This window comes from Lactuca serriola, chromosome 8 (assembly GCF_051521515.1).
Source record: "Lactuca serriola cultivar US96UC23 chromosome 8, Lser_US96UC23_V15, whole genome shotgun sequence".
Lineage (NCBI taxonomy): Eukaryota > Viridiplantae > Streptophyta > Magnoliopsida > Asterales > Asteraceae > Lactuca > Lactuca serriola.
Genome location: NC_136415.1, coordinates 72,203,220 through 72,216,071, shown reverse-complemented (window position 1 = coordinate 72,216,071; position 12,852 = coordinate 72,203,220). Strand labels below are relative to the sequence as shown.

Below are 12,852 nucleotides of genomic sequence, written 5' to 3'. Positions count from 1 at the left end.
CAGAATCCATTCATCTAAAAATAACAAGAAGAAAAAGAGAACAAATTCTTTAGCTTTTCTGATAGATCACCACTAGGCATCACCAAATTTTGACCAATATAGATTATTTACAAATGTACTCACTACTCGTTCCCAGTAAAGCACTCTTGTCAATTCAATAGTCACGCACTAGGGCTTCATAGCACAATAGAAAGAGAAAGCAACATTAGCATAGAAGGCAGGTACCTGATACAAGATTCATGGTTCAGGTCTATAGAACTTCAAGTTCAGGAACTCCTCGGTATCTATAGAACTTCAAGTCCAGGAACAAACAGTAGAAACCATGTATCCACAATTCATGAAGTATTGTCAATTTCTAGGTTAACCAAAGTAGAAAATCCAATAAATTTGTCAAGAAATGTATACATGTACTCAAGTTAAAAAGACACGAGAGTACCTTTGGCGGGAGCATTGATAAATAAAACCCTATACGAGGCATTTCTGGCTTATGTAGTTAATAACGAGGGTTTATGGGTTTTCTTGGTGGGGTATTCTTTTTATCAGTGGATTCATCTTACTCAATCTCACATACTGATATTGATTTCCTGCTTCTAATCCTAGAACTTGAACAGTAGCTCTTCTTCCTCCTCTTTGACCTAGAATCATATGAATCGTCTGAATCATTGATGTGAAGAACTTGAAGATGAAAGATGGAAACAGAGGTGGAGGAGCACAAGGGAAACCAGATACAATAGAAATGAAGGCCAAAGACCGCCTAAGAAGTGATTGATGCCAAAAAAATAGGGGGGAAACGAAAATCGCTAAAATCGCATGAGATAATCCATGAATTTTAGGGAAATACCACCGGTTGTTTGGGGTTTTTCTTAGTAGCGGGATTTTTTTATAATTCTTTTGGGATTTCATTGTGTAATTTTTTGGAGTGCAATTCGATCATCAATGGTAGAAGGGTTTTTACAGAGAATGAAGATCTAGAGGGAAGGATGAGGATGCATATCACGGGTGGTTTAAAATAGTGAGGTTTTGTTATCGGTGTAGTGCGACAGGAAAGAATGGTTGGAGAAGATGGTCGGAGACACTTGGCGGAGCGAGATCGGAGGTCGGGTGGTGGTACGATGCTGCTATGAAGACGAAGGCCTAGGGTTTTTTCTTGCTAATTGGAAATTTTTGGGATTCAATAGGCGGGTCAAATCCCGCCATAAAAACGCGTGTTTCATTAAAATGTTATAAAGCGACACATTTAGAGGACGCACATTTTATGAAAGGCGCCCTTCGCATTTACTTTTTTTTTTCTTTTCTAACACTACTTTTAGGGCACGCACAAATGCGTGTCCTATATCCTTCAAATTTTGCAAAATTGACATTATTTTTTAGGGCTCACACAAATGCGAGTCCTCTATCAGCGAGTGTCATTGTTTGCGCGTCATTAAAGGGTTGTTTTCTAGTAGTGGTAGCAAAACATGGTGTCGTAGAAATAGAGGAACCCAAAAAATTAAAGTAGTACAGGGAAAGAACTCATCATGGTTAAATAAAAGAATAAAAAGAAAACCATAAACCTACAAACCAGCCACTAAGACATAATCAGAACTTGTTCTCCATAGGTCACCATATAATATTAATAGAAGATTTTGAATCATGTTGGACTTGGATCGTAAATGTCTTTCTAGCATAAACTTTCTCCTCGTCCCAAAATTCCGAGGAATCTGTTGCAACTTTTGTTGTTTGCAGCTGATCACCTTTACTTTTCCTAGGAACGAGCTCAGCTCCAACATAACTCTCATTCTTCAATAAATTCCAATCCATGACTTTTAGGGAAAATGAAATCATATTGTATGATGAATTTGGAAATGCAGTGTGCCTCAATGAACCAAACGAAACGTATCCTATGAATGTCATTGTTCCATCATATATAGGCTCTACTGCTTCATTAGACTCCCGCAAAAGCTCAAATAGAGAATTTTCTTCATATACCTCCTGCTTCACGACTATATTAATACACGGACGGTAGATTTGGGTAACTACACATACTAAGAACCCACAATATTCATTGTACCAATCATCAGGAAGATGCAGTGTAAATGTTCCCCTAAACAACCTACCCACAAACCTATTTGGAACCTGAGGTTTAAGAATGATATTGATAAAGTAAACTTCAATAGCATTTCCCTGCCATGGAAAACATATTTACTTATAATTCTTAGGTTTGGGTTTTATATGATAATGAGTAAAATTTAAAAGGTAAGTAGAACTAAACCTGGAGCATGGAGTCAAGTAATATGCAACCAACAAGTTTGTTGTTTCCCAGAATTGAGACATTCCACAACCATTTACAGTTTGAAATATCTCCCAAGCTTTCAAGTGAGAAACAACCAATTGCTAAAACAACAGCTATACTTGATGGCAGATCTGACAATTTTACAAGGCCTTGGCAGCATGACACGTCGAGCAGTTTGAGCTGAGGAACTTGCAGGAAACTAAAATTTAATTGTGAAAAGTGATTTCCTGATAGATAGAGTTTCCGCAAGTTGGGTAACTCCCAAACAGCAGAGCCGATTTCTTTATCTCCCAAACTGCAGAAGCTAAGATCCAACTTTCTCAAGTTCTTGAGAAAGAAACGTAACCCTATGTGGTTCATATTGATGTCACGCAAAAAATGCTTCACATTTTTGTGAGGGGAAGAAGGCTCCATTAAACAACATTCAACACCAGGAAGATTGCTGCAACCACACCTCCAACAATTAACAAAAAAGTCTGGACAAGATCCTACAGAGGACGCAACTTTACTCCCACTATTATCATCCAAATGAACATGTGGTAAACTCTCCTTGTTCTCTTCTTGGATCCCTGAGAAATTAAAAAGTTCAGGGCATGCCAAGAACTTAATGGTCTTGAGTTTCTTTAGTCGAGTAACAGGTGGAAACATCTTAAGACGATCACAAAATTTAATACATATGAGAATAAGCTTTTCCAAGCGTCCAATCGATGGATGAATCTCTTTTAAACGCCAACATCCATTAAGAATGAATCTTTCAAGATTTGGAAGTCCATCAAAATCTGGTGTCATGATTAGGTTATGCAAATGGCAGAGTTCAATTGTCTTCAAATATGGCAGCAACTGTTGTATACAAGTGCAAGCAACTCAAAATTTTGGCACACATACAGGCATATATATATATATATATATATATATATATATATATATATATATATATATATATATATATATATATATATATATATATATATATATATAAGAAATATGTCTCAACTTAGACAAAAACCAATTCCTATGGAAATCATTTGAAGTGTTTGTTTGATAACAATATAAAAAATACTTAATATAAACAAAATAATGAAATAGTTTTGAACCCAAATTGTTATAAATGTTTTATAATGGTTATCAATCAACAAAAAATAAATTTATGTTAAAATCTTACGTAGATAATAATACATTGTTTATCTTTAAAAGGGTATTTATATTGAGCTTTACATGAATACCATGGATTACAATGACCAAGGTGTCTACATCATATCAAACAAGTTATGTATTACCAAGTTTATCGTGATTAAGAGAATAAAGGGTTTGTGCTTTCAATACTAGCTACTAGTTGTAAAAAATATAGTTGAAGCTGCTTGATGATATTAACAATTAGTTAGGTCGAACATTCATCGTCCACTTTGTTTTCATGTCTTAATTAGCAGAAAGACAATAAGAATTACCTTATAACCCTCCCAAAGTTGTTTTTGCAAGCTGTTAAACAAAATTAGACGACAAAGCTTCCTTTGTGGAAAATTACTAGGCATAAATTCACCGGCATATTCAATCCACCTAAGGTTCTTCATGTTTGCAGCAATTGGCAGATAAGAATAAGCCATATTGTATCTAACTTTTATTGCTTCAATCATCTCAAGTTCCTATGATAGAGGAAAAATGGTGTGAGAGTTGCAGTAAGAGTGCTTCTTTATACACTTATATCATGAAAAGCTAGCTCAACCATTACCGTCATTGCATCTATAGCACATATAGTCATAATATCTTCCTCCTTCCAAATTCTACTATGTTTTTCAGGATTGTTAGGGTGTTCCCCTCTAACAATGTGATGTCCCATTTCTTGCACAAGATCATGCATATCAAACTCACCATATTCTGAAATAGTTATGAGAGCCTTTTGTATCAACACCTTTACTCCTATAACCGGATGGAAACCACATTCACCAAGGATCTTCATTGCCTTATCTTTCCGTTCCCTCCTAAAAAAGCATGCAATATCTAGGAACAATTCTTTCTCAATTGGTTTAAGTCCATCAAAGCTGATTTTTAGCTTTTCTACAATATCAGTATCCGGGATCTCTTTTAGTCTAGCTAATGCACTCCTCCACTCATGAATGTCTTTGTCACAAAGAAAAGAACCAAGAACTGTAAGTGCCAATGGAAGCCCACCAGCATAAGTGATCACCTCTTTTGAAAGATGGTCATAATCTTCCACAGGCCTCTTATCCCGGGGTGCATGCTTGTAAAAGAGCTTAATAGCTTCATCACTGTTTAACAATCTAATATTGTATACTGCATTTACTTTGTGTGCGGTTAATAAATGTTTATCACGGGTTGTTATTATTATTCGGCTTCCTTCACCAAACCAATCATGTGATCCAGCTAGTGCTTTTAACTGGTCGAGGTTATCGACATCATCTAAAACAATCAAGACCTTTCTGTGGCGAAACCTATTATTTATCAAGCATCTTCCTCCTCCAGCTCTGTTTACTTCCATTTCTGAAAGAATTTTTTCTTTCAATTTTCCCAAACCATACCTGCCTGATTCCTCTCGAATATTTTCAACAAAGCAGCAGCTGTCAAACTTGGTAGAAATTTCATTGTAGATAGAAGATGCAAGAGTAGTTTTACCACCACCCCCAACCCCCCATATTCCAATCATGATCACACCACCTGACCCAATCTGTAACTCCAATTTCAAACCTTGCAAGCGAGCATCAATTCCGATCAAATTCTCATTTGCACTTGAAGTTGCTGGCTGCAACTTCCATGAAATTTCGACTACAATTTGTTTGATGCCTTTTGCTTCATGCCTACACATTGGACATAAAAGGATAATTAACACCTGCTCACATAGAAAAAAGATTACTCTATGAAATAAAGAGACCAAGTCCTAATTACCTTTTACTTTTCACATCCAAACAGAATTTCTAAAATCAATAACACAAGTAGTTTGTAGCAACTTTCTTGGGAAGAAGGAATAGTTTCAAATTGCAAAAAGTAAAGCTACATGGGTTTGTTGTCGTAACTTGAAGAGAGGTGTCATGTACGAATTTAGAAATAAGAACATAATAGATTACATCACAGCTTAATTTGAGCTTATCCATAATCCTAGGACTTGGGATGCCTTTTAACTTGGCCACTAGCATACGAAAACACATTTACTTTGAGCATCTTATAATCTTGAACAGAAAACATATTTGGCTCAAAACAAGTGATGTAGTCAAATCCTCTCTGTTTATAAAGTCATCAACTTCACCAAGAAATATTAAAACGAAGACAAATTACCCATTGGCAATGTGTTTGGGTTCCCATCCAGAAAGGTTACTTGCATCCACGAGTGCTTTTCTCCAAGATTCAACCTTGGTTTTGTTGTCCAACTCGTGTTTAGCAAACACTTCTCCGTATTTCCGTTTTGGTTTTCGTACTTGAGCAGGATTCACGTCATAAAATATAGGCATAACGATCTGGCCTCTCGTATCCCTGCATTTCATAATATATGAAAGTTCATCCAGACACCACGACGAATCACAATAGTTTTTTGAAAATACAATGATGGCTATCTGTGATTCTTCAATAGCCTTCATAAGGGATGGGTGGATCGATTCGCCTCGGGGGAGTGTTTCGTCGTCCTTGTAAGCAAAGATACCTTCTTGTTCAAGAGCCGAGTAGAGATGGCCCACAAAAGTATTTCGAGTATCTTCTCCTCTGAAGCTAAGAAAAACATCGTACTTCCAGAACACAGAAGATGATGGTGATACCATCAATGTCTTGACTTATTGAGATAGAAGATATGTGGTTTGAGCACCTCAATGAAAAGAACTTTATACAGAGATGTGAGTTTCCAATATAACCTGTTATCATGTTGGAAAACCTGTAAGAACTCAAAATTGAACAGGTTACCACGTAGAAAATCTCATAACCAGTCCTTACATTTTATTTTTCATTTCTGGTCGTAAAAACTCCTTTGAATGTATAATAGAAGTTACAGTTCTAAAGATAGGCATGAAACAATTTAGGTAATGTGAGTTAGTTTTTCCACAATCACATTGTAAAAACTAATGTTTTACTCTATATTCTACTTTGAGATTCTTCTTAAAAGAAGTGGAGGAGATTTCTGAGCAAAACCAAATTTTAGCAAACTCCCTTCCCGAACTCTGTACTTTGCAAGCTCATACATTAATTTCCATGGGAAAATAATGAAAAAGTAATTATAATTCCATACGGTTCATTTGCTATGATGGAATGGAATGAACAAGGTAATAGTATAGATCATTACATTTTATAGTCATGTTAGGTTGGCTCAAAATAATGGAATGAATTATTCGAACATAATTTTTTGTTATGGATTATATACAAAACTAAATATATTAACTTGATTAATTAAACGTGTTATTTTATTTAATCAAATAAAGGTATTCTTAAATAAATTACATATAAGCATATTTCATTTCGTATAAAATATATGCTATATGTATTTCAAATAGTTAGAAAAGAAATTATATATCAATTACAAAATTGTTTTCACACTTAAGATTACCATAGAATCTTAAAACATAATTACAATATTGTTTACAAACAGCCTCTCAAGTTCATGCTAACTAAGGGTAAACTAATACACTCCATGAAATTCAATCGAAATGGTGTTATGTAATTTTTAAGTTTAGCAGACCATCAATATACAACAAAGTTACTTAATTCTGGATTTCCTAAGCACTACCACTTTCATCTTCACCATTCTGATCCTCTAGAAAACTTCACACTCGCATCAATGGTGCCTAGATCCAATTCTCCTTGGAGCGCAAGATATATGTTCACATTTATAATTTGATGTCAACATTTATCTCTTGTAATACAAAAGGACATATATAGCCTTTAAAGAAACTTTACTAGGTCACTATATTACAATTTTTATAATTTTACCATCTATTAAAATTCAGACTCGTAATCATCATTAATTATAAGTGTATTGATTATAAGTCTCTATTGGTTTCACAAGGCTTAATTTATGAACTTTTGCTTTCCCATTACACCAACACCTATAACTTGTATCCGATTTAAAAAGGTTAAGTTGAAACTCGCCAAAAGGTCCCAACAATAGATCCTCTACTTATGTTTACACCAAATCAATATTTTCATCGCTAACCAGAATCAATTTGAAACAACACAATTGGTAGTCAGTAAATGTCCTAACACCTTTCGACAAACACACATCACTACAACACGGACCTGTTTCACTTTCTTTTTGTATCCACAACACATACACACATCATTAGTCATCATCCTCCAAATTCCATTCATTTATAACATACACACATCACTATAATTTGATCATCTAACTACACTAATTCTAAATCTTCACAACTTCCATTTCTTTCATGGTAACTTATAATTCATCGATTTATCAGTTTGAAGAATGTACCTCAGATTCCGTGAAAAATCAAACTTTAGCAGAAACCCTTTGTAGCTCTTTACTCTGCAAGCTTATACTTCATCTCCATAGGATTCCTTAATTTATTTTTTTAACTTGGATCGATTTGAGTAGGTAGGTACCGTTGACTCTTTTCTATCATTTCTTCATTTCCATTAACGAAAGAGTGAAAACAATAAGAAAGTAATTATAATCCTTTATATATTTACTCATGTTTCAGAGTTTCATTATTAGTCATCACAGTTCTTAACACTATCACATCCTAACCCGTAAAATAGGGATATTTACAAAACTGGTCACCTGATTTTGTAAGATATAAATAAATGATCTAGTTTTTGGCGATTTGCAAAAATACATAAATAGGGCATTTGGGATTTCAGAAAATACATAATGTGTATTTTATCTCATTACAAGGGTCACTGTTCAAAAACTCTATCTATCAATTTTCGAAATGACAATTATAAATTTTCTAATATTACTGATTTTACCACCAAATGTCACATTTTGATGCTATAGTGTCTTATCTACTTTCCGTTTGTTATGTTTCGAAATGATAATTATAAAATTCTATCGAGTACCTCCTTAGTTTTGATTAATAGGGCCATTCTTAATAGGGCATTTGGGAATTGGGATTTCAGTAAATATATAATGTGTTTTATCGCATTGCATGAGATACTTTTCAAAAACTCTATCTACCAATTTTCAAAATGAAAATTATAAAACTTCTAATATTATCGATTTTTCCACTAAATATCACATTTTGATGCTATTGTATCGTATCTACTTGCCATTTGTTATGTTTCGAAATGACAATTATAAAATTTTATCAAGTACCTCCCTAATTTTGATCAATAGGGCCAGGTCGTTGTGTAAAACATCGAAAAAAGGGCCATTCTATTAAGTACCTCCCTAATGTTGATCAATTTGTTATCTTCTTATTTTGGTTAATTATGTCCCAATAATCAAGTCAAGAATAATCAAATTTAAAACATACATGCAAACTTTTATTAGTGTTTGGTTCTTGTAGATTGTATCAAAAGATATATTAGTTCTGGTATTGGCACATAAAGATCTAGATAGAGACACAACACCATATTTTGGGAAGGTGATTTAATTTTATGAACTTTAACAGCAGATGGTTAGCATAGGTCATGTATAAGAACTTTTTTCTTCCGCACTCGACTACATAGAAAGATCATTAATGGGGTCTGCTAATATTCATGAATGTATCCTCATACTTGCCAACTTTTGAAGTTTAAGAACCAATTTGACATCAGAGGCGGACTTGTAGCTATGGAACGTATGCATGCGCTCTTATTAATTATTCGATATCCAAAACAAAAGCACAAAAAAGTAAGAAAAAGAAAAAAACAAATTGTCAACTCATACTCGAGCGCAATACACAATCAGAATTGACTCTCATCTCTCTGTTGACTCTCTGATTGATCGCAGCCTCAATATATCTGTGCTCCAGTTATTCATTCTTCTATTACTTAATTAGGTGGTTTTCTCTTGTCTCTATTTGATTAAAGATAACTTATATTGGTAAACAATGACTAATAATTATAAAATGATAAACTATAACTTAAACATTAAATCATTGGTTAGTTAGTTATGGTTATTGGTAAGCTTAACGTTCTTAACAATTAGCTTTATTTTCCTTGATAGTTTGTAAGAAAGTTACATAATATTAATAATATGAGTGATCAATTCTTAAATGATAATTCAGTAACTTATGTAGATAAAAATATATTTTTAAAGTTCACGATAAAGATACACGGACCACTTTCAACATAGGAACATAAGACGAGAGCAACTGTATACTACTTTTTTGATATTAAGTGTCTTTTTTTAGACAATACATTTTTTTTTCTTAACTTGCTTCAGTGTCTCAAAAAATAGATCCTCAACCTATCTTTACACCCAAACGATTTTTCATCACTAACCTGACCTGATTTAAAATACCACAAATGGTAATCAGTAAATGACTAATAATGAACTTCCAAAAGTATTTGGTGCTTAAACATAGCAATACAAGAATTCAATAGTCATTTTCCTCCAAATTCCATTCATTTATAACATACACAGCAGCATATTAACTTCACGGATTGTTTAATTTGATCATCTAACTACAGCAACTCAATAACTTCACAACGCTGACTAAATTAGGTCAAAATACGATTATCACAACCCGGATCAACATTTTTTTAACCCACTGATAAATTTTACTTAATAACTTATAGAAAACTTCATTAACACTTCCATTTCTTTCTCGGTAATTTATAATTAATCAGTATAGCAGTTTGAGGAACATACCTCAAATTCCCAGCAACGTCACACTTTAGCAAACACCCTTTCTAAGCTCTTTACTTTGGAAGCTTATGCTTCAATTTCCAATAGATTTCTTCTAATAATTTTCTAAGCTTATACCTTCCCTTCATCATTGACTCGTTTCTCTCCATTCTTCATATCGATTAACGACGGAGTGATAATAACAAGAATATATTTATAATTCCTTTGATCAGTCATCACAATTCTACACACTATCACCTTAAACCCTTAAAATGTGAAAAATATCACAAAACACCAAAATATTAGGAAAATGTTTTTTTTAATAAAATTAACATATTTTTTTACATAAATGATCACATATTTTATTATGGGATCATGTAAAATCATCCTTTGCTATGATTTCACATTTTTAAATGATTATACCACCAAAGATTAAAGATAAATAAAAAGTCATGTCTTCAAATATTGCGAAATATATAATATTCCATTTATTTTATTTTTTTGAATTTTTTTGTGATGCACACCATTGTAAAAATGAATTTTGCAGCATAATATATATATATATATATATATATATATATATATATATATATATATTTGACAAGTGTCATGCAATTAAAACCCCTCATTAATGTTATATATCATTTATCATGTCACTTGTCAATCTATTAATTATTCATTTGAAATTTCAAATGTTAAATTTCCCACTCTAATTTTATTAAATTAATAATTGATTATTCATTTTAAATTTCAAAATTTAAAATTTCTCCCTTTAATTATATTAAATTAATAACATTAGATTAAAAAATAAAATAAAATTAATATAAATTATAAAATGATATAACTCCACGTATTTATTTAAATTAACGATTATAATTTTATATAACTAAAAATATCTCTTAAGTAATAATTTATTTAAAATAATTGTATAATAATTTTGATTTTTTAATACGAAAGTTTAATTAATTTTATAACCGTGGTTATCACGGGTTATAAACTAGTATATATATATATATATATATATATATATATATATATATTCACATAGATATTATTGCAAAGTATAAGGTTATTTGTGTAACACATCAAAAAAAAGACCATATTCTTAAGTAGTTCCTTATTTTGATCATGCTTGTGATCATCCTATTTTGGTTATGATTGTTGAAGTCAATCAAAGTCACAATAACCAATTTTAAAACGCGTATTAAAACTTCTATTAGTTCTTGGTTCTTAATGACTAGGTGTGAGACCCGTGTATTACACGAGTTTATTAAAAAAAAGTTAATATCATAAACTATGATGAATAAGAAGGTAATTGAAATACAAAGTAATAAAAAAAACTATTGACATATTGTAAATAATTATTAGGAATAAAAAATTTTGAAATAGTTCTTTGAATGAAAATTAGATATCTTATTTCTAAGGTTACTGTTATACATTTGTATTTAAAAGTAGTTATTTCATCAAGGGCAAAACAATCACATTTATTGAGAAAAACTATCGAAACCAATTGCATGTTTTGTTTAAGGGAAAATATGACCAGAAAATACATAATATATAGTTGTAGTCGGATGACTTTGGAAGTTAGATGTTATAAAAAAGACTTTATATTTAAATTAAAAAAAAAAAACAACAACACTACTTTCCTACACCCCTTTACATTGATAATAAATATGAAATGACAATTTGTAACTAAATAATTATAAAATTTGAATACATCCTAATGTGTAATAGTATTCTGTAAAGAAAAAACTAAATTGCAATAGGAAACATTGATATTTTTGTATTTTTCTGTATTTTTTTTATAACATTGATATTTTTGTATTTTTTTTACAACACATACACACACAGCTAAACAATGTATTTTTGTTTTGGAAAAAATGTTATATATATATATATATATATATATATATATATATATATATATATTGTTAAAAAGTTTACTGCAATTTTATAGATTTTTTCCAAAGTTTATTGTTAAATTATAATTTTTTAACAAAATATGCAAAAAATCACATTTAAGGAAAGTGCAATGCTAGTTTCTGCAGAATTTTGAAGTTTTGAGAATTGTAAATTTTAGTTTTTTTTTGGAAAATATGGCAAAAATATGACTTACTATAAAATACTTATTTGAGTAGGGGTAAAACAGTAAAATTTGTTCCCATTTTTGTATTTAATTATAACACATTCACATGGTAACACATTATACTATCAATTTGATGTTTAATATAACACCATAACTTTTTAATATATTTGAACCCAAAAAAATTAAATTGGCAGAAATTTATTATTTATAAAATTACAATGCTATTTTTTGCTTAGTTATGAAGTTCTTTTATAATTCTCATCTTTTTTGGAAAATAGGTAGAAATTCATGGGTAAATCAGTCACACGCAGCATAACAATATACTTTCTTATGAAAAAATGTTAAAATAAAAAATCTATAAACTACAATGCTACTATATTTTGCATATTTTCTACAGTTTCATTGTTTAATTTAATAATTCTATAAAAAATGTAGAAAAAAAATGTTAACACGGCAGAAATGTGACTCATTATAAATTAGTTTTTAAGTCGTGGCAAAATAGTCAAATTTGTTGTCAATTTTGTATTTGTATTTTATACATTTCTATACGGTTGGTTGACAAGGTAAAACAACATAGAGACTATAAAAATCACAATCATTAATCATACATTCACAAACAGTTATTTTATACATAATTTGATGTTTTGTACGTAAGTCAATCATCGTTATTTTTAATTTATTAATATTTAAAATGGTTTCAAAATATTAAAATCATGTTCTATTAAGTCAATATCAATGATAAAAATATAATTTTGCACAATAAATATAAACTTC

The 12,852-nt window shown here is 31.1% G+C and overlaps 1 protein-coding gene across 1 annotated transcript; it reads right to left on the bottom strand.

Annotated features, from left to right (window-relative positions):
• Nucleotides 1-1,599: 1,599 nt before the first annotated feature.
• LOC145067032 (TMV resistance protein N-like) lies at nucleotides 1,600-6,118 on the bottom strand. The gene is made up of 5 exons (XM_079014256.1): nucleotides 5,558-6,118; nucleotides 3,984-5,082; nucleotides 3,718-3,903; nucleotides 2,252-3,112; nucleotides 1,600-2,163 (listed from the first exon to the last, which is right to left on the bottom strand). Exons 1-5 carry the CDS (start codon nucleotides 6,031-6,033, stop codon nucleotides 1,600-1,602), a joined length of 3,186 nt encoding a protein of 1,061 aa, XP_078870382.1. The 5' UTR covers nucleotides 6,034-6,118.
• Nucleotides 6,119-12,852: the final 6,734 nt, after the last annotated feature.

Excerpts from the sequence above, each read along its gene's own strand:
- LOC145067032 (XM_079014256.1), bottom strand. The coding sequence starts at position 6,033 with ATGGTATCACCATCATCTTCTGTGTTCTGGAAGTACGATGTTTTTCTT. Across the intron at positions 5,083-5,557 it reads CCCAAACACATTGCCAATGG|GCATGAAGCAAAAGGCATCA; the intron begins GTAATTTGTCTT and ends TCCAATGTGTAG. Across the intron at positions 3,113-3,717 it reads AACTTTGGGAGGGTTATAAG|TTGCTGCCATATTTGAAGAC; the intron begins GTAATTCTTATT and ends TGTATACAACAG.